The sequence below is a fragment of the Salmo trutta genome, chromosome 6 (assembly GCF_901001165.1).
Source record: "Salmo trutta chromosome 6, fSalTru1.1, whole genome shotgun sequence".
Taxonomy (NCBI): Eukaryota; Metazoa; Chordata; class Actinopteri; order Salmoniformes; family Salmonidae; genus Salmo; species Salmo trutta.
In genome coordinates this window covers 20,103,251-20,125,857 of record NC_042962.1, presented here as the reverse complement: position 1 = coordinate 20,125,857, position 22,607 = coordinate 20,103,251, and the positions used below count along the sequence as shown (strand labels likewise).

Here is a 22,607-nt window from a genome sequence, read left to right as displayed (position 1 = left end):
TGGGAGCATTATTCACATATCCCCCGCCATGAGCATGGCCTATGGTCATGCTGCACCATTAACTCAGTGTTTTTATCTTGGTGTTATTGATCATCATCGTCTTCATCAGACATGTAATCAGACATAGGAAATAAATCAGATAGGTAAAGGGAGATACAGTTGAAGTCGGAAGTTTGCATACACCTTAGCCAAATACATTTAAACTCCATTTCCATCTCCATTCACAATTTTTCACATTTAATCCTAGTAAAAATTCACTGTCTTAGGTCAGTTAGGATCACCACTTTATTTTAAGAATGTGAAATGTTAGAATAATAGTAGAGAATAATTTATTTCAGCTTTTATTTCCTTCATCACATTCCCAGTGGGTCAGAAGTTTACATACACTCAACTAGTATTTGGTAGCCTTACCTTTAAATTGTTTAACTTGGGTCAATGTTTCAGGTAGCCTTCCACAAGCTTCCCACAATAAGTTGGGTGAATTTTGGCCCATTCCTCCTGACAGAGCTGGTGTAACCTAGTCAGGTTTGTAGGCCTTCTTGCTCGCACACGCTTTTTCAGTTCTGCCCACAAATTTTCTATAGGATTGAGGTCAGGGCTCTGTGATGGCCACTCCATTACCTTGACTTTGTTGTCCTTAAGCCATTTTGCCACAACTTTGGAAGTATGCTTGGGGTCATTGTCCATTTGGAAGACCCATTTGCGACCAAGCTTTAACTTCCTGACTGACGTCTTGAGATGTTGCTTCAATATATCCACATCATTTTCCTCCCTCATAATGCCATTTATTTTGTGAAGTGCACCAGTCCCTCGTGCAGCAAAGCACCCCCACAACATGATGCAGCCACCCCCGTGCTTCACGGTTGGGATGGTATTCTTCGGCTTGCAAGCCTCCCCCTTTTTCCTCCAAACATAATAATGGTCATTATGGCCAAACAGTTCTATTTTTGTTTCATCAGACCAGAGGACATTTCTCCAAAAAGTATGATCTTTGTCCCCATGTGCAGTTGCAAACTGTATTCTTGCTTTTTTGTGGCGGTTTTGGAGCAGTGGCTTCTTCCTTGCTGAGCGGCCTTCCAGGTTATGTCAATATAGGACTCATTTTACTGTGGATATAGATACTTTTGTACCTGTTTCCTCCAGCATCTTCACAAGGTCCTTTGCTGTTGTTCTGGGATTGATTTGCACTTTTCGCACCGAAGTACGTTCATCTCTAGGAGACAGAACGCATCTCCTTCCTGAGCGGTATGACGGCTGCATTGTCCCATGGTGTTTATACTTGCGTACTATTGTTTGTACAGATGAATGTGGTACCTTCAGACGTTTGGAAATTGCTCCCAAGGTTGAACCAGACTTGTGGAGGTAAACCATTTTTTTCTGAGGTCTTGGCTGATTTTTTTTTATTTTCCCATGATGTCAAGCAAGGAGGCACTGAGTCTGAAGGTAGACCTTGAAATACATCCACAGGTACACCTCCAATTGACTCAAATGATGTCAATTACCCTATCAGAAGCTTCTAAAGCCATGACATCATTTTCTGGAATTTTCCAAGCTGTTTGAAGGCACAGTCAACTTAGTGTATGTAAACTTCTGACTTACTGGAATTGTGATACAGTGAATTATAAGTGAAATAATCTGTCTGTAAACAATTGTTGGAACAATTACTTGTGTCATGCGCAAAGTAGATGTCCTAACCGATTTGCCAAAACTATAGTTTGTTAACAAGAAATTAGTGGAGTGGTTGAAAAACGAGTTTTAATGACTCCAACCTAAGTGTATGTAAACTTCCGACTTCAACTGTATGTAAGTAAGGTGTTTCTGTTCTTTATTTTTAATAAATTAGCAAAAAAATCTAAACATTTGTTTTGAACATTTTGCAGAATCAAATAAACCACATATAGGCTGTGATTTTAAAAAATCCAGTATGCCTCTAGGGTCAAAATGACACCAGTCTGTAGTTTGAGGGTTACATTTTTCATGAAGCCACACAAATCCTTAATGTTAGGCCAAAAAAATATGATATTGCTCATGGGTGTGAGTAAGTGTTTCCGTTTCTTTAATAAATAATGGTGAATTCCATTCTTCCAAAATCTAGTCTAGAATTCCTGTCTGAATAGAATCAAGCAATACACAGAGGGGCTATTTAAATTGACTTTATTCTTTATTCTGCTCATGTTACATGGAGAATAGAGAAAAAACTAAAGCACTACAGTCAGGAGATTTTCAGAAAGGTCCATCCGAGAGCTTCACTCTTCATCATGTCCTTTCTGTGACACAAGATGGATGAAGGTTAAAATGTAATAAACTACTGTAAACACTAAAAACATTCTTACAATATTCTGTGCATCATCAAATATATATGAAACTTTAGGGCTCATTGTTTGAGTGTATAGAATACACTATAAACATCATGAATAACACTAACTGTGTCTACTAGTAAATTAAAGATTTCACCAAATATTTAAAGAAGCAACGATGTCCTATATTTATTGCAATAAATCCATCACATTGTAAGTGACCACTGAAACATATATATCATGCTTTGCACAATTTTTTTTAAACCCATGACAGGGCACAATATTTAAATTTATAGTTATATGAATGATCGTAAGGTTATTGCAATGAGCATTGGCAGGTGTACAGAAGTTAATCTATCGTTAAACCATCAATACCCAATAAAATCATCCTCACAACTGATCTCAATTGCAACCATCATTGGCCACTGAATTTTCGCTCCCTACAGCGGATGTCAGCGTTACACGGAACCCAAACCGGCTGTGCGCGTGCTCCATTGTGCGCCATCTTGCATAAATTTGTTTTGTCCTCCCACACCAAACGCGATCACGACACGCATGTTAAAATATCAAAACAAACTCTGAACCAATTACATTAATTTGGGGACAGGTCGAAAAGCATTAAACATGTATGGCAATTTAGCTAGCTAGCTTGCACTTGCTAGCTAATTTGTCCTATTTAGCTAGTGTCACGGTTGTCGTCGGTGAAGGAGGACCAAAACGCAGCAGGTACGTGTATGCTCATCTTAAATGATTATTTATTTTCAAAACAACTGAATACAAAAATAACAAAACCACTAGAACTAACAAACGAACGAACGAACGAACAACAACAAACAGTCTGGTAAAGCCTAGGCTCAACACAGAACAATCACCCACAAAAATCAACCACAAACACACCCTAATATATGGGACTCTCAATCAAAGGCAGATAGACAACACCTGCCTTCAACTGAGAGTCCCAACCCCAATCAACACAACATAGAAACACACTCACCAGACTAGACATAGAAATACAAAAACATAGACTATAAACCAAAACCCCGAAAATACTAAATCAAACACCCTTTAACCAAACACACCACCCTGAACCACATAAAACAAATACCCTCTGTCACGTCCTGACCAAACTACAATACTAATTAACCCTTATACTGGCCAGGACGTGACAGCTAGCTTGCTGTTGCTAGCTAATTTGTCCTGGGATAAAAACATTGAGTTCTTATTTTACCTTAAATGCACAATGTCCTCTAGTCTGAATTAATCCACACATAAAACGGTCAACCGAATCGTTTCTAGTCATCTCTCCTCCTCCTAGGCTTTTTCTTCTCTTGACTTTATATTGCGATTGGCAACTTTCATAAATTAGGTGCATTACCGCCACTGACCTCGTTCGTCTTTCAGTCACCCACGAACCAATGAGGAGATGGCACGTGGGTACCTGCTTCTATAAACCAATGAGGAGATGGGAGAGGCAGGACTTGCAGCGTGATCTGCGTCTCAAATAGAACTGACTTCTATTTTAGCCCTTGGCAAAGCAGACGCTCGTGCGAGCAGTGTGGGTGCAATAATTGAATAATATAGATTTCTAAATGTATTTTGCAACGCTCGCGCATGCGACGCTCGCGGTGTAGTCAGCCTGTTAGCTTGTAGCCCTGATTGTTGCCAAAGTATTTTCGTGATATGGTGGGTATTATCATCGGAACAAATTAGCTCTGCTTTTTAACAACCATTCCGTACAACCGAAACAAAGTATTTCATTGTTTTCCACGGCAATCTACTATGGCAATGTAGCATATTCATATTGTATGAATGGAAAAGTCATGTTGGTGTACTCCTTTTAATTTTTAGTTTCCAAATTATGTAATCCATTAATGACTTTACTCTTCTAAATAAAATATGGGAACGTTTTCGTGGTTAGGCTGGCAGTGAAGAGTAACATTTCAAATGTTTTGTGTATATACGTGATTATTTATTTATTTACAGATCGTGATAACACTGAATAGTGGACGTTTATCTTTTCTTACGGGGATACATTTATTAGGCCAGTTGGCTGGCCTACTGTGGCATATTGTGCTATATTAAAGAAACAATCTCTGAATTGGAAAGAAATCTGGTAGGGAAAGTAATTTCTTATTAATTTCACCAGGAGAGATCATGGTATAATGTTACTTGGCTAGTTAGCTACTAGCTAGCAACACTTGGGCTAGCTATTGTTTGCTTGCTAGCTAGCTAACCTTGTGTTCACAGTATATTTGGCAGAACGAGTCCAGCTATATTGTAACATTTCACCAGAAATATCATAATTTTATTATTTTCATGTGGTAGCAAGCTTGTTAGCCACGTTTTGGCTAGTTAGCTAGCTAGTTAGCTGTCTGCAGAATCAATGGATGTCTAGCTAGCTAACTTTCTAGCTAACTAGCCAGTTTACTTCTTGGGAAACGATAATTCTGCTTAGTGTATTAGCTAGCCAACATTATTATACATGACTTGTGTCATCCAACAATTTCTTATTAACTCAAAAATGTAGCTAGCTAGTTAGCTAACTGGTGTAAGCTGTTTGAATGACAGCCTCATCACATTTATTGGGAATTTACTGACTGGCTATAGCTAGCTAACTAGTCACATATCTCATTATCTGCATATGAGTGATCAATATTTACATGCATGTTTAATCCCCATATATATAAGTGTCGTCTCACATCATGTCAGTATAATATGTTTAATTTCTGATCCAGAAAAGCGCTCACAAAGCCACATCTGTAGCATGTGTTGCTTGCAGTAAACCATTGTTGTTTTCTTTAAGCTTTGAAATGATGTCCTCCTTGCATTCTATGGCCAGAAAATGAAATCTTCAACAAAAAGTAGAAATGAACGCCAAAATGTGATGATAGACAAAAATGCTGTTGTGGATTATTTAATGAAGCCTACATGAGCATTATTATTAAGTGTTATGGTTTTTATGGAGACCTTTACCTTTAATCAATTAAATATGCAAAGTGCTTCATTTTATATTGATATGTAGATTGTCTGTTACAGATGTTGCTGCAATCCATTTCACTTTCGTTTACAATGTTTTCATTAATTAAAAGTTGTTCTTCAATAACTTTATTTTCGCAGAAGAGTAGCCTCGATGTAGGCATACTTTGGCATAATAAGTAATTGTCTGCAATTAAATATGATGACAAAATCCTTGTACTACCAGGATTTTCTAGTCTAATCATATTTTTTGTTGTTGTTATATGACATTACTCAGTTTAACTATATAGATTTTGTTGTTCTTGATGTTACTTCTTTCGGGCGGGAGTAGTGAACACAGACAATGACCATTTCCGATGTCTTGTATCAAGCCGGCTTGGTGCCGTAACATCATAATATCAGCTAATCTGCTAGTTTATTCCGGTGTTCCTTTCGTTGCAGCCACGGTTAGCACAGAGCTCTGTGTAATCTCCCGGAAGAATCGTTTTGAGGAAACCAGCGCTAACACAGCGGTACCTGAGAAGTTCAGCTTGTTAGTTGCAATCAACCTTTTATACTTACAAAGCAATTGAGGTTGGGTCTGTCATCATGCGTGGCATAAGGGAGTTTGCAAATTATAACCAACACAATTATGTTGATTGAAAGAACTGACCTGGGAGTCGGCATCACAACTCTGGGCCTCACTCCTCATCCTTTCCTTTCTGTGACAGAGAGGATAGATAAATAATGAGAACACTGTTTTCTGGTTGAAATTGTACAATGGGGAAATTCAACAGGTATGTATAGTTACTTAGTAACAATTTATGCATTTATTACTTATTTCAGGAATAAATGAGAGAATATCGAGAATTGATATGACCATTAAATAGAGTCCCAGATACCAGACGTTAAAACGATTTAAGGTTGAGGCTTTTGTCATGGGAAACTGCAACATTATAACCTATACAACACTGTACATCGACAGCAACTTCACTGACCTTGGAACTGGCATCACGACTCTTGGCTCTCATCTTGTTGACCTGAGACTCAGCAATATCAGCCCTCTCTTCTGCCTCATCCAGTTCATGCTGAATCTTACGGAACTTGCCCAAATTGGCATTGGCTTGTTCCTCCTGTGAACATTTTTAAATATGATTTATGTTTCTAGCAAACAAAACAATTAGAGAATTACAGATGCATCAGTTGGATGATGGAAGGTTTTCTACTTACAGCCTCCTCTGAAGTTCTCTTGTAGGATTTGACCTTAAACTGCAGTTTGTCCACTAGGTCCTGCAGCCGGCTCAAATTCTTACGGTCTTCCTCAGTCTGCACCGAAAAATAATGGGAAGAATGTAGTCATACTGAATACAGTATGCATTTTACATTTGATTCTGAACATGTTAATAGTGCACTTTCAACTTAAACTTTATGATGTACCTGGTAGGTGAGTTCTTTGATGCGTCTCTCATATTTACGGACTCCTTTTACAGAATCACTGCTCCTCCTTTGCTCCAGTTCCACTTCAGTCTCTAGCTCTCTCACCTGGAAAGATATTAACGCACCATTTCCAATTATTTTGTTAGTTACAGCACTTTTAATACTGCAGCTAGAAATATTACTAGAAATATGACATGTGACATTGAATTAATAGACGAGAATGTAGCTTAGACACTTACTCTGGACTCCAGCTTCTGGATCTGCTTCTTGCCACCCTTCATGGCGATTTGTTCAGCTTCATCCAGGCGGTGCTGCAGGTCCTTGATGGTCTGCTCCATGTTCTTTTTCATGCGCTCCAGGTGAGCACTGGTGTCCTGCTCCTTCTTCAGCTCTTCTGCCATCATGGCAGCATCAGTAATGGCCTTCTTGGCTTTTTCCTCAGCATTTCTGCACTCCTGCACAGCCTCCTCCACTTCATTCTGAAGCTGGGATGTGTCGCCCTCTAGCTTCTTCTTCTGGCTCAGTAAGCTGGTGTTCTACACATACAGTATGTATGACAAATAATTTGTATATTACCTCTACGTACCTCAAGTAGCAGATATTTAAGGAGAACACTAACTGTTATGTATTACTGTCTTACCTGTGAGTGCAACAGCTGAACTCTCTCACTAACATCCAGCAGTTCCTGCTCAGCCAGTTTGCGGCCTCTCTCAGTCTGCTCCACCAGGGCTCTCAGCTCATCCAGTTCAGCCTGCATCAGGTTGTTGCGTCTCTCCACAATGGCAATGTTCTCCTTCAGGTCATCATTGCTACGAAGAGCATCATCCAGCTGCATTTGAGAATCCTGTAGAAAGAATCAATGATTTTACTAGATTTATTTTGTTACACACTGTGGCTTGGCTTTTGCTGAAGGCAAAAGCTATGTTTTTAATTCAGTGTTATAGAAGTAATACCTTCAGATGGGAATGGAGACCCTTAAGTTGCTTCTGGGCCTCTGATGCCTGCCTGTTGGCCTGGCTGAGCTGGATCTCCATCTCATTGAGATCTCCCTCCATCTTCTTCTTTAGCCTGAGAGCTTCATTCCTGCTGCGGGTCTCTGACTCCAGGGAGCTTTGCAGGGTATCCACAACTCTCTGCTGGTTCCTCTTATTCATCTCCATTTCCTCGTCTTTCTCCACCAGCTTCCGTTCAATGTCAGCTTTCACCTGATTGAACTCCAGCTGAGCTCTCAGGATCTTTCCCTCCTCATGCTCTAGGGAGGCCTATGAGAACACAGCCACCCATAGTTTGTAAAATCTCAAAATGTAGTTCTGGTACTTTCACTACCAGTAAATATTTTCCAATCTCACCTCAGCTTCCTCTAGAGCAGACTGTATCTCAGCCTTCTCCTGCTCCAGCTGTTTACGGATCTTTTCCAGCTCATGGATGCTCTTTCCTCCCTCACCAAGCTGCTCAGTCAGGTCAGAAATTTCCTCTGTGGAAAATATAATTGTACATCAAACATTTCTTGTGATATCTGATCTCTATAGCATATCGATCTTCAATTGACTAAGTTATATAACCCAATGATTCTTATGCTCTGACCTTATTTTTTTAAATTACACAACAAACCCCAGGCCTTTATAACCTATCGTCTAGTTTGGCTATAACAAAATGTTTTTTATTAGTGGATTTTTTCTTAACTTCAACGATCCCAATTCCGTTTTAACGTTTAAACATTCACACTCGTAATCTCTATTACATATCGATCTTTCATTGACTAAATTATATAGGCTAATAATGCTCATGTTCTGACCTTGGAGGTTCTTGTTCTCCCTCTTCATGGTCTCCAGATGATCCAGAGACTCCTCATAAGAGTTCTTGAGTTTGAAGAGCTCAGTGCTGAGAGATCTGGCCTCTTTCTGGGAGCTCTCCAGCTCAGTCTGAGACTCCTCAAACTTCTGCTTCCACTCAGCCAAGACCTGAAAATCATACAGGTATTTTAGGTAGTTGGAATACAGTGTATGATTAAGATGAGATGTGCTTTATTGTCCATTAACTTTCAAAGAATGGAAATGTGTCTTTGTGCTCAAAACCCAACCCCCCGAGACACACAGGCGCTGGAAGCTATGGGTCTTCCACAGTGCAGTGCCCCTGGAGCAATTATTAGGGTTTAAGTACCTTGCTCAAGGGCACAACGGCAGGCGATGTAGGATGATGCCAGCAACCCTCCGGTTGCCAGCGAACTCCGCACCAGGTTTTCTTGTCTGAGGGTGTTGGCCCACTTCTCGAACCACTAGGCTACCTGCCACCCCTATCATGTATAATAATGAAGTCTAATAGGACTTGTGTATTCCATATGTTTTTTTCTTACCTTGTCAAAGTTCCTTTGCTTCTTGTCCAGAGAGGCAGCAGCTGCATTGGATCTCTCCACATCCACCATGAGATCTTCAATCTCATTCTGGAGTCTGTGTTTAGTCTTCTCCAGGGATGAACATTTAGCATTTACAGCTTCGACAGCTTCCTCTGCATCCTGCAAACGCTGAGCCAGCTTCTTCCTAGATTGGCATAGATGAGAAACACATTTCAGCTGCCTTTTTTCTGTCTGAAATACAGTATAATGGTTGTTTAATACTTAATCAATGTATTTTATATTGATCATGTACAGTACATTTGTGTATCGCTTTTTCAGCCAAGGTTCAATAGCCTGAAAAGTAAGAGAAAGTAATAAAACATCCTTACTTTGCGTCCTCAAGCTCCTCAGTCTTCTGGATGGCATCAGTTTCATACTTCGTTCTCCACTGAGCCACCTCAGCATTAGCCTTGGACATGCCACGCTGCAGCTCAGACTTGGCCTCCTGCTCCTCCTCATACTGCTCCCTCAACAGATCTGAGTCATGGCGAGCAGACTGCACTGCATGGGCAAGCGCGTTCTTTGCCTGGTAAGGAAATTTAAAAAAGGATCTGTGATTATGACTGAAGATAAATGTAGTTGGATAAGGGACTCTGCATTCTTTGTCTAAATACCTTGACTTCCTCCTCCAATTGTCTCTTGAGGTCATCAATCTGCTGAACGTTGGACTGCTTACCTCTGGTCAGTTGAGAGACCAGAGAGTCCTTCTCCTCCAACTGTCTGGCAAGTTCACCTGTTTTCATGATATTCAAATTATTTTAAATTATATTACTAATTGTGGTTATTCATTTTGTCTGTTCATATGCATGTCCAGGTTTTTAGTTAATATACCATTTTCAGTTTGAAGCTTTGCTTTCTGCATGGTGAAGTCATTGATGGATCGCTGTCCTTCCTCAGCTTTCGTCCTGTATTCACTCATCTGGTCCTCTAGAGTGCGACACATTTTCTCCAAGTTTGTCTGAAAACATTTGTTTTTTAGATAACACAGCACAACCTTCATAGATTGTATCTACTAACCTAATGGCATGTGCAGTTCCATTTGCTATATCTATCTGATCTCAGAAAGGTATTGTATTTTGTCATTATGAATCCACTGACCTTAGCCTTGACAATCTGCTCCATGTTGGAGACCACATCATCCAGCTCCAGCCTGAGCTCACTCTTCTCCTTCTCCAGCTTCTGCTTCACTCTCTGAAGGTTGTCAATCTGTTCTCCCAGGTCAGCTACACTGTCAGCATTTTTCTTCCTCAGAGTGGCAGCTGTAGCCTCATGCTGCAGGGTAGCCTCTTCAAGGTCTCTGCGCACCTTCTGGAACTCAGCCTCCCTCTTCTTGTTCATCTCAATCTGGGCAGCAGTGGCTCCACCAGCTTCCTCCAGCCTCTCACTGATCTCTTCTAGCTCTCTGGCCAAGTCTGCCCTCTGTTTCTCCACCTTGGCACGGGCAGCTCTTTCAGCCTCCAGCTCTTCCTCTAATTCCTCAATGCGGGCCTGAAATGGTAGGAATTCAAATGTTCTGGTAAGATGAGAACATAAGCATATGTAACAGAAAGATTCCCTTTTCAACGATGCCATTGAAATACCTGCAGCTCCTTCAGTTTCTTCTGAAGCTGGGCACCCAAGGCTTGCTCATCCTCAATCTTGCTGTTGAGTTGGCTCATCTCAAAGTCCTTCCTGATAAGTAAATAACACATTTGAGCACCTTCTGTAAAATAACTATTCATGAGGTGTTATGGGTTGTGATCTTACTTCTTCATTCTCTCCTCCAGCTGCTGCTTGTCATTCTCCAGGTCCATTAGGCTCTCCTGGGTCAACTTTAAGTCTCCCTCCAGCTTTCTCTTGGCTCTCTCAAGGTCCATTCTCACCTTCTTCTCTTGCTCCAGAGACCCTTCAAGCTGATAAAGGATATATTAAACAACATTCGGAGTCAGCAATTTACTGTAGCGTATTTTTAGGATATAACTAATTTTCTTGTACTTTTTGTGAATTACTATTTGATACTCACATCATCAACTTGCTGTTCCAGTTTGGCTTTGGCCTTGGTCAACGTGTTGACTTTGTCCTCCTCACTCTGCAGGTCATCAAGTGTTTGTTGATGAGCCTCTTGCAGAGCCTTCTTCTCCTTGGTCAGCTTGGCAATGATTTCATCCAGAGCTGCCATCTCCTCAGTCAGGTTTTTAACCTTAGGAAACAGAACGTTGTCATTACACTTCCTCCAAACTTATTAATTTGAGTTTTAACAACACAGTAATAAAGAAAAGTGTTTACCTTGTTCTCTGTGGCATGCTTTTCCTTCTCCACTTTAGCCAGAGTGAGTTCCAGATCATCAATGTCCTTCTTGAGTTCTGAGCACTCATCCTCCAGCTTCCTCTTCTTAGCAGTTAGCTCTGAATTCATCTCCTCCTCATCCTCCAGTCTTTCTGTCAGCTCTTTGGCTTTGGCCTCAAGCTGGATTTTGCTCTTGATCAGACCTTCACATCTCTCTTCAGCATCACCAATAGTGTCTTCTTGCTGTCAATGTGTCAATATATTGTATATATAAGTATTATAAGTATTTGAAGTTTGTTTGGTGGCAAAATATTTGGACAGTACAAATAATCGACAAATGCTCCACTGATTGTATGTATTTCGCAAATCATGTTGCTCCTCTCTCTGTTTTTCTATTTCTCTAGTTAGCTAAAAGCTCATTTTGACAAAGGACATTTTGACAAATGATGTGAATGCAACAACTGTAGTGCAGTTAAAGTTACTCACAGTTTGGACAGCAAGCTGCAGGTCGTTCTTCTCTTGGATAAGGGACACCATCTTTTCTTCCAGCTCCTTTCTACGGGCTTCAGATTTAGCATAAGCCTCTTTCAGCTTCAGGAATTCTTCCTTCATGTTGGCCATCTCCTTCTCAGTCTCTGCTGACTTCAGCAGAGGTTTGATCTTGAAGAACATCTTCATCCAAGGCCAATTCTTGACACCCATGAAGGCACGAATGTTCCATTGGATCACAAGCAAGGCATCCCTGTGAAATTGAATAGAATTATACAGCCTTTTCTTCCTCCACCATATTGTCTGCAGAAGTTGTATCTATTCTTATTCCAACCTGCGGTCAACAATTTTCTGGAACTCAATTCTGGCAAGTAGACCACGTGATCGGGCCTGGAGACCAGTGATGATAAGAGCGAGACGATCGTCTCTCATCTCCTCAAGGGTACCCAGGAGACCAGCCTTGAAGAATACCTAAAGATACACAAGTTCATAATGTAGTGCTTGTATTGTCTTGTATTTGGCAGGATTGTATTTTTATACCAGTTGACCATAAATAACTTCAATGTTTTATCCCCAGATTTACAAAACATGGTAGTTCTATTTAGATTGCTGATTTCATGGCAATTCTTACAAAAATTACACAAATTGACCACAATTTGGCCCTGTAATGAGCTAATTATATTTGGCCAAGGCTTTGGATCCGTAGGTAACCGCCCCATCCTGCCCCCATCCTGCCTCCCTGGATCCCGCTGGAAAGATCAGTATCATGTTCTGTTTCTTTACCTTCAGGCCTGCATTTTTGTTGTCCCTCTCCCTTCACATTTCTCACTGTCAATTGTGAATGATAATTCTTCAAGTTTTACCGGTGAAACATCTTTGCAAAAACTGCATGCCTTTCATTTGATTTCAATCAGTTCCATGGGAATATGCATTTAGATCTTCTAGTCGTGTAGATTGAGCGAGTTTAATAGCAGATGGTGTTAACAACCTGTAGCATACCTGTGTTTTGTTTCAACTAAAGTACATATTTTGCTTAGTGGCGCGCACTGTTGAGTTCTGGCCACATGAGACGAAAATGCAACCATTCGCACAATCCTCCAAAAAACTCCTAAGAAATGAGGTGTTGTTTTTTTCTTACAGTAACGTTATATAATGATATTATAGTCCGTTCTGTTATGTAGAATACTGTCATTGGGATCTTGCAGACATTGATTCAGCTTTGATCTAACTTTATTAAACAAGAACAATTCGCCAGAGTAGCCTGTTTTCTACGAGTAGAGCAGAGACTGTGCGTGAGTAGAGAATCCCACACATGTGCAGAAGCTTTGGGACCTTTAACCTGGGAACAGGGGTCCAGAAAAGTCAGCTCCACAGCCACTCTGTTGATTTTAGAACTTCAATCCCAGCATGTTGACCAAGAGTTACACAATTTGGCAAGGTCTTTAAAAACATGTACAAAAACAGTATGGCCACAATGCTTTTAATTGCTTATAAGTAGCTACTTTAGTTCTGGATCTACCACATGGTGGCACTATACCAAAGATACGCTGAGTATAACAAACATTAGGAACACCTTCATAATATTGACTTGCATCTCCCCCCTTTGCCCTCAGAATAGCCTCAATTCGTTCAGGCGTGGACTCTACAAGGTGCCGAAAGCATTCCACAGGGAATGCTGGCCCAAGTTGACTCCAACGCAGTTGTGTCAAGTTGGCTGGATGTCTTTGGGTGGTGGAACATTCTTAATACACACGGGAAACTGTTAACTGTGAAAAACCCAGCAGTGTTGTAGTTCTTGAAACAAACTGGTGCGCCAAGCACCTACTATCATACCCAGTTTAAAGGCACTTCCATTTTTGTTTTTCCCATTCACCCTTTGAATGGCACACGTACACAATCCATGTCTCAATTCTCTTAAAGCTTAAAAATCATCCTTTAACCTGTCTCCTCCCCTTCATCTGCACTGATTAAAGTGGATTTAACAAGTGACATCAATAAGGGATCATAGCTTTCACCGGGATTCACCTGGTCAGTCTGCCATGGAAAGAGCAGGTCCTCGACTTGACCCATTTGTTCTTAATGTTTTGTATACTCAGTTTTTATCTCGACTAGACACATTCTCCCTAGACACAGATGACATGAGGTAAGCATGATCAGTGGTATATCAGCACTTATTTCAAAAGGCATTGCTCAGGTTACCATGATAGTGATGTATTGGTAATATTGCTGCTATTTTTCCATCCTGGTCCAACAGGTTGCTTTTTTTATTGCTTTTCCTCTATTTAGAGAACTTACCTTAGTGTGTCCTAATCTGTACTGGGTGTGGTCAATATCCAAAGTGCCCAACAGTTTTTCAGCTGCCTTCATGTTGTCCATGAACTGACCCTCAGGGATAGCATTTGGATTGAGGATGCGGTATCTGAATTTAAATCAGAAATCAATTATCTTAAAAAAGGGAACATTTGAATAGTTAAACAGCTGAATTTATTTTAGAAAGGAAATTAATTATTATTTTTACCTTTGTTTGAAGTCAGCATACAGGATTCTGTTTGGGAAGCCCTTTCTGCAGATCCTGATGCCTTCCAGCACACCGTTACAGCGCAGCTGGTGCATGACCAGAGGATTCTCCATGGCCCCAGGAGTCTTGGTCTCGTTGGGGATGATGCAACGCACAAAATGGGGGTGAGTAGACCTCAAGTTGGTCATGAGTTTACCCAAGTTCTCCTGTGAGTATGACAAATGTAGAATTTTACATCGGTGAATGAGTTTCCAAGTACCTTACGAGTCACAACAGCATTTAATGCTAACATGCCAATCCACAACATACTGGCATCTCAAATACTGTATAGCACAAACATAATACATTTGTTAATAATCTGACATGTGAAAACATCCTACATATATTGATTTAAGCTCAGATTTACCCTGTGCAATGCAGACACCGTCTGGAAGGAAGAGCCTTTCTTCTTTTTTCCTCCAGCCGCTTTTTCTTCAGGTGCTGTATGATAATGAAATAACTATTCAAATATACTATTATGACCACAATATTGTCTATTTGTATTTATGTTAGCGGTTTGTAGTCTTTGCAGATATAAACACATAGTACCTCCTTCTGCACCAGCATAGTTCACAAAGAGGTTGGACAGGAACTTAAGACTTGACTTCTGGAACAGTCCGACCACAGTCTCATTCAGAGGATCCTTGTTCTTCACCAGCCAGTTACCAATGTTGTAGTCAACAATGCCAGCATAGTGAACCAGGGAGAAATGGGCCTCTGGTCTACCCTTAACAATCCTAGGCTTCTGGAAGCATGCATTTTTGCCCAGATGGGTGTCATACAGCTTAGCTTTGAATGTAGAATCACTGGCCTTGGGGAACATGCACTCCTCTTCAAGGATGGACATGATACCCATGGGCTGGTGGAAGGAATGAATGAAAATAAATTAATGTTAAAGCTTAGTGAATAAAAGCATAGTGAATAAATATCAGAATAATTTGTAATGGAAGCACATTTATTTAGATTTCCCTTGTAATGTTTGAAATCTCAAAGATTACTCAGGTCATATCATATAAACTTCTGCAAAACTGAAGACACCAACCCTTTCAATGAGGTCAATGCAGGCAGCCAAGTCCATGCCAAAGTCAATGAACTCCCAGACAATCCCCTCTTTCTTATACTCTTCCTGCTCCAGCACAAACATGTGGTGGTTGAAGAACTGCTGCAGCTTCTCATTAGTGAAGTTGATGCACAGCTGCTCAAAGGTGTTGAACTGGAATAGAAGTTCACAGTTACTTTATTTTGTCTGCTGTAATGTTCTAGATGAATTGTTTCATGTGTCCTTTTTTAAAATCAAATTTATATCAAACACTCACATCAAAGATCTCAAAGCCAGCAATGTCCAGCACACCAATGTAGTGCTGGCGAGCATTCTTAGTGTCCAGAGTAAGGTTGATTCTTATCACCATCCAGAGGAACATGTTCTCGTAAACTTTCTTTGACAGTGCACCAATAGAGTAGTACACCTACAAAATATTTAGAAAATAAATTACCAAAACATAGGCTCAACATAAACATGGGAATTACAGGTATGAAAATATTAGCAACCCTATACAGAAGTGTTAGGCTAAAAATTATTAGCTCCTTGAAATGTAAAACTATTTTGAGACTCACCTGGTCGACATTCTGACCTTTGGTGACCCACTCATTTCCTACTTTGACTCTTGGATGACACAGCCCCTTGACTAGGTCAGCAGAGTTCAGGCCCATCAGATATGCAGCTTTGTCAATATCTGGAAAGGCAAAGTTGTATGATTGGAAGAGGCACAGTAACTGCTTTTAGATTTTCAGATTTTTCAGATACTACTTTATAATGAAGTGAAAGGTTTTAAATCCTCAGCACTCACCCTCAGTGCCATCTGCCTCTGCTTGCTCCTCCCGCTGCTTATTCTTGAACTTCATGTTGCCGTAGTGCATGATGGCACCAGTCAGTTTATAAATGCCGTTCTTCTCCTCTTGGGAGAAGCCCAGCACATCAAAGGCATCCTAGTTCAAAAAATACCATTGTTTTGTATTGGAGAAAGAGTTGGATACAAGTGGGAAATGATCGTATGTACATATTTTACTTACATCAGTAGCCATTAGCTCATCTGCATCATTAATGGAGGTTACAGCAATCTCTCCTTGGGAGATGAAGGCATAGTCATAGGGATTGCTGGTGATGAGTAACATCTCTGAAAAGAATTGAACAGCACAGTTTAATTTGTGTTTGGGCTGTGGTAAACTGTAGGTCAGAACATAATATTCTCCGCATTAGGATTGGGGTCAATTCTAAAATTGGCATTGTGTTATATTTATAAAAAGACAGGACGGCAAATTGGTCATAATCAAGTTTTGAAAAACTGCAGCAGGAGATTGATTTGTGTGCATCCAATTTCAGTGTTGCGTACTTGCATAGAATTTAAATAATTTCAACTTTCTTATGAAAAAAGTTAACGTTACAACATAAATCACGCTACATTGTGCTGAGGGTTTTACGCTGGGGGATGGGGTAGCACACTCTCTGGGCTCGCTGCACCATAAGAATTTAATTGGATTTCATCAGAAATGTTCCGTTTAATCCAGAATTGACCTCAACCCTACTCAGTTTGATGATTCAATACTCACCCAGCAGTTCTGGTTTCTTTTGGGACAGGATCTGGTAGAAGATGTGGTAGTCTCTCTCAGCCTTGAGCTGGAAAGTTACACGTGACTTCTCCAGAAGATCTGATCAGTATGGAAAAGTGCTTTTGGTATTAATGTGTTTCCTGTCAAAGAGATCTGTTCAAGCCTGGGCAAATTGAGTATTGTACTCACAAGTCTCAATGTCAGCAGACGAAAGCTTCCCACTGACTCCAAAATGAATGCGGATGAATTTACCCTGTAAATTATTGTAATAGCATAAATTAATGAGCCCACGAGAACTGGGTTCAAGTAGTATTTGTTTTCTTTTTGAATACCTTAGGTGCGCTTGATTGAGCTTGCATGGTGTAATGGAACTGATGGAATACTCCTAAAAGTTTAAATCCCACATTTCTGGTGGCTCAATCAAACACAGAAAGTATTTGAAAAGACAACAAATACTTTTTAACCCGGGTCTGGTACACAGATAGTCCCAAAAGGGAAGATTAGCTGATGGACCTGAGGAAGATTGGCTAACGTCATGACATCAGCTAATGGTTATACAATTCAAATCCAGAGGATAAGCTTTGAATGATATTTGACAAACAAACACGACCAAACGTACGAATCGGGAGGAGTTGTCATTCCTGATGGTCTTGGCATTACCAAAAGCCTCCAGGGCAGGATTGGCCTGGATGATTTGATCCTCCAGGGTCCCCTACAAACCAACAACCACACAGTGTTAAAATGATGCAATAAAATAAATACTGTAACGAACAAATATTGGATTTTGTCAACATGCTGTATGCCCATCCAGCCATGAAGAATGTTTAATTTTGGATCAATAATAATGAATATTTGCATTCTTTTTTACCTTTTTTTCTTCTGCTGCACTTTTCTTTCCGCTAACAGCAGCAATGCTGGCGAAATACTGGATGACTCTCTTGGTGTTAACAGTCTTTCCAGCACCGGATTCTCCACTGGGATTTAAAATACAAATGTTGATGTCTCAGAATTTCTCTTAACTTTAAATAGTCTCAAATGGATATAACCTTTGGTTGATGTACTTACGTGATAAGGACAGACTGATTTTCCCTGTCTGTTGAAAGAGAAGTATCAGTAAATGTGACATTATCCAAATATCATTTGATTTATATAGATGAAAAGGAAAAGTTATATTTTACCTGACAACATGTACTGGTAGGCGTTGTCAGAGATGGAGAAGATGTGAGGAGGAGCTTCTGTCCTCTTCTTGCCTCTATATGCATTGACAACAGACTGATCGTACACTGGCAGCCACTTGTATGGGTTGACAGTGACACAGAACAGCCCTGAGTAGGTCTGTGGAAGACAAGAGGGATACCGCAGATTTAGTTTCATTCATTTGAATGAATGATTGATTTATTGGAGATATTAGCAGACAGGTCATTACTTACGTAGATCATCCAAGCTGCGTAACGCTCTTTGAGGTTAAACAGCACAGCGGGCTCGTGCAGGAAGGTGAACATCGCCATGTCCTCAATTTTATCAAACTTTGGCGGGTTCTGGGGGTGGACGTCGTCCTCCTTCACAGTAACAGTCTGAAAGAAGAGCAAATTAAATTGTTTTGTTTCATTTTCAAGGTGCAGAGGTGTTCTCATCCTAATTTGAGATTACACACAACATTGAATTGTCACAAACAACCATTTACATGTAATGCCTGATTTACATAAAACATGTTTGAGATCTCAAGTTAGGATTCTTCTTTTTGTTGTCTCTTGTGAGAATCATACTTATAGTAATCTATAAAGCGGATAGAGTTTTCCTAGTAGGAAAATGTATTATTTTATGATTTTCCATGTGTCCATTTTCCAGGTCATATTCTTCAACAAAATATTTACCTTTCCAAACTCAGTATCAACGGTGACTTTAGCCCCATCTCTGCTGGTGATTGTGGCCTTGACGTACTCAACCTCAGGGTCAGGCACATAGCACTCTCTCTTTATGTCAAAGGGTCTAGTCTGGCATTCCATACGCTCCTTGTCTGATTTACGCAGAAAGGAAGCTGCGGCGCCAAACTCTGCCATCAAACTGTCCCCCATTCTTAAACCTGTGCAGGCAGGAACAGAGCATTGAATACATACATTGCCTTCAGAAAGCATTCATATCCCTTGACTTATTCCACGTATTGGTTTTTTCATCCAGAATTCTAAATGGATTAAATCGATTTAGTGAGTCCATGCAACTTATTATGTAACTTGTTAAGCAACTTTTTATTCCTGAACTCGTTTAGGCTGGTGGTTGAAAAAGTGGTTGAATACTTATTGACTCAAGACATCTCAGCTTTTTATTTTTTATTAATTGTAAAAATGTCTAAAAACATAATTCCATTTTGACATTATGGGGTATTGTTTGTAGGCCCGTGACACAAAACTCCAAGCGTGCTGTCATGTGCCTTTTACTGAGGAGTGGCTTCCGTCTGGCCATTCTACCATAAAGGCCTGATTGGTGGAGTGCTGCAGAGATGGTTGTCCTTCTGGAAGGTTCTTTCCACAGAGGAACTCTAGAGCCCTGTCAGAGTGACCATCGGGCCCTTCTCCCCCGATTGTTCAGTTTGGCTGGGTGGCCAGCTCTAGGAAGAGCCTTGGTGGTTCCAAACTTCTTCCATTTAAATATGATGGTGGCCACTGTGTTCTTAGGGACCTTCAATGCCGAATGCATTTTTTGGCACCCTTACCCAGGTCTTTGCCTTGACACAATCCTGTCTCGGAGCTCTACGGACAGATCCTTCGACCTCATGGCTTGGTTTTTTCTCTGACATAGACTGTCAACTGTGGGACCTTGTATAGACAGGTGTGTGCCTTTTCAAATCATGTCCAATCAATTGAATTTACCACAGGTGGACTCCAATCAAGTTGTAGAAACATCTCAAGGATGATCAATGGAAACCGGATGCACCTGAGCTCAATTTCGAGTCTCATAGCAAAGGGTCTGAATACTTGTGTAAATAAGGTATTTCTAAATGTGGTAAAAGTCAAGGGGTCTGAATTCTTTCCGAAGGCACTGTACATGTGGCTGGTTTCTCACTGTTGACATGGTTTGTTGCATGCCAGGATTCTCATAACAAACATTTCTCAAACTTAAGAAACCATTAAGATCTTCATACTTTACCGTTTTTTGGGGGTTTTTTTTACAATCGGTTGAAGGACACCAGCTTCTAACAGATGAAAATACAATATTTTTGGTTTAGATGGTACAATGATTCTCTACACTGTACTGTTTTGTCACATAAACTGAAAGTAAGCTAACTATTAGAATTTTAGCAACTAGGAAATGGCGACGCGATTTCTGCATATTCCACCTTTTAATACTTAAAAAATATATATTATTAAAACAGTGGTCCCAAAACTGTTAACCCAAAGACCTAAAAAAATTGTATCATGTGAAATTAGTATTACTGTATGTACAGTGGTGTTATTGACACCTTTTGATAAAGATGAGCAAAAATGACTGTATAAAATAAAAGATTCAGATACTGAGCTATATTGTATGCTCAAAAACATTTGGAAATTATATTATTTTATAGTAATATAATTGTTCAGAGAGATTTTATTAAGTAATACTTTTTTCTCTAATAGGTACAGGGTAAAAATGATTGACACCCCTGTTTTCAATACCTTTCAATACCTCACCTTGTGAGGATAATGGCACTGTGGCCCTTGTTCAGGTCAATGGCATCATGACCTTTACCCAGTACAAGGACAATTTAGGCAAAGACCTGGTTTCCTCTGGGAGGAGGCTGAAACTTGATCGCAAGTGGATCTTCCAACAAGACAATAACCCCAAGCACACATCAAAATCCACAAACAAATGGTTAATTGGCCACAAAATCAACATTTTGCAATAGCCATCTTAGTCTTCAGACTTGAAACCTATTGAAAACCTGTGGTTTGAATTGAAGAGGGCAGTCCATAAGTGCAGACAAAGGATATCAAGGCTCTGGATGGATTCTGTATGGAGGAATGGTGGAAGATCCTCCATAATGTGTCCCAACTTGTGATATATTTTAGACCAATTATTCTCACAAGGTGGGGTATTGAAAACAGGGAAGTCAATAATTTCGACCCCTTCCTTTTGAGAAAAGTTTTTTAACTTGTTAAACAAAATATCTTTCTCTGAGCAATTGTATTAGTATAAAATATTATAATTTCCCGAATTTATTTAGGATACTAAATAGCTCAGTATTTGAATTATAATAATTTTGGACCCCACTGTATATACTGTATATGAGTAGTATACTGTACCAGCCATGGCATAATGGTCATGGCAGACCAATAGAACTTTAAAATATAAGCTTAAAGAAAACAACGGTTGAGGCAGGACAGCAGTAGGCGACCAGATTTAGAGTCCTAGATTAATAAGTGTTTATCTGAACAATACAAAGGTCAGTAAACCAATAGCACATTGGAAATAAACCAAAACATGTGAGGTTCAGAGCAGACCAAAAGTAACTAGGTCCACTGTAGCTGAAATCTACAGCTTGTGTTAGTGATGACACTGACAACATGTAATTACTGTACACGATAGATTGACTAGATTGATGAGTACAGACAAGAAAATTGAGTACATCAAATAAATAATGTTATTTTTATCTTTATTTTTGCATTAGTATACAAATTTGTCAAGCTGTTATAGTTTTCATGAAACACATTTAAAGACTTCACACAAACCACTAGGAGGCTTATAGAACCTTTATTTTAGAAGATTATGATTCTTACCAGTTGTTGATTACCCCTTGGATACGTTTTGGTGGAAATAATTTCTACTGAAAATGAAATAGACAAATACAAATATCAGTCTACTGACCAGCTATGTGTGGTTATGTCCATTGTTAGGTCCTGTAATGATTATCTTTGCCCTCCTCAGCAGACTGCCTCTATATGCTTACCTTCAGGATGTCCGGTGCCTTGTGTCTCCCCCTGGTCTGTCTCCCCCTGGTCTCCGCCACCCTTTATAAAGAGTGTTGCTCAGCCCTATATGGAGATGGTTCATGTCATGACATAAATTAGACTGATTATTTCAAAAGATCTGTATTTGGGGCTAGAGGTGTATACCTCTTTGACCTATCAGGCTCGTTATAACAACAGGCTATTCCAGGGCGGACAGAGGAGGGGAGAAATTGGCTGCATTGAAAGCCCACTTGATCAGGGGGCGGTTTCAGGCTCTGTAGTTATCTAAACATTACAAGCATGTATGTTTGACCAATGAGAATTCATCAAATGATGTATGTGACATGAAATGACAGAAAGTAAGTTAGCTCCAAAAATCTGGGAAGTAGAGGTGTGCACCTCAGACCTATCAGGCTTGTTGTAACAACAGGCTATCAATGAGGAGGGAGAAGGGGAGAAAAAACCCAGGGTTCATGTAGAGCATCACCCTTTGCTATAATTTCTTTTTTGGAGTGAGGTGGGGTGGCTACATGATGACATTATGACATTTCAGAGCCCATTTTAGCACCCTCCTTTACTGGGCAGTTTCAGGCTCAATGGACATCTAATACATATCAATATTGTATGTTTGAGCATTGGAAATCCCTTGAATTAAGTAAGGGGGAGTTCTCATCATTTTTATGGAG

General features: G+C 40.0%; 1 protein-coding gene across 2 annotated transcripts; it reads right to left on the bottom strand.

The window, feature by feature from the left end:
• Positions 1-2,137: 2,137 nt before the first annotated feature.
• LOC115195619 (myosin-7-like) lies at positions 2,138-21,957 on the bottom strand. 2 transcript variants are annotated; one of them, XM_029755676.1, is made up of 40 exons: positions 21,921-21,957; positions 21,751-21,797; positions 18,874-19,082; positions 18,430-18,573; positions 18,178-18,334; positions 18,065-18,092; positions 17,868-17,973; positions 17,619-17,711; positions 17,189-17,252; positions 17,000-17,098; positions 16,463-16,566; positions 16,240-16,378; positions 16,007-16,125; positions 15,709-15,858; positions 15,435-15,605; positions 14,942-15,251; positions 14,760-14,833; positions 14,354-14,559; positions 14,131-14,254; positions 12,170-12,306; positions 11,833-12,088; positions 11,347-11,589; positions 11,084-11,260; positions 10,828-10,973; positions 10,662-10,752; positions 10,180-10,569; positions 9,913-10,039; positions 9,696-9,814; positions 9,411-9,607; positions 9,043-9,226; positions 8,485-8,650; positions 8,039-8,163; positions 7,643-7,951; positions 7,330-7,533; positions 6,929-7,225; positions 6,690-6,794; positions 6,483-6,578; positions 6,251-6,385; positions 5,926-5,974; positions 2,138-2,267 (listed from the first exon to the last, which is right to left on the bottom strand). In XM_029755676.1, exons 3-39 carry the CDS (start codon positions 19,072-19,074, stop codon positions 5,954-5,956), a joined length of 5,814 nt encoding a protein of 1,937 aa, XP_029611536.1. In that variant the 5' UTR covers positions 19,075-19,082; positions 21,751-21,797; positions 21,921-21,957; the 3' UTR covers positions 2,138-2,267; positions 5,926-5,953. The 2 variants fall into 2 exon arrangements, with proteins under 2 accessions (XP_029611536.1, XP_029611535.1); XM_029755675.1 differs by lacking the exons at positions 21,751-21,797; positions 21,921-21,957 and having other exon boundaries at positions 18,874-19,109.
• Positions 21,958-22,607: the final 650 nt, after the last annotated feature.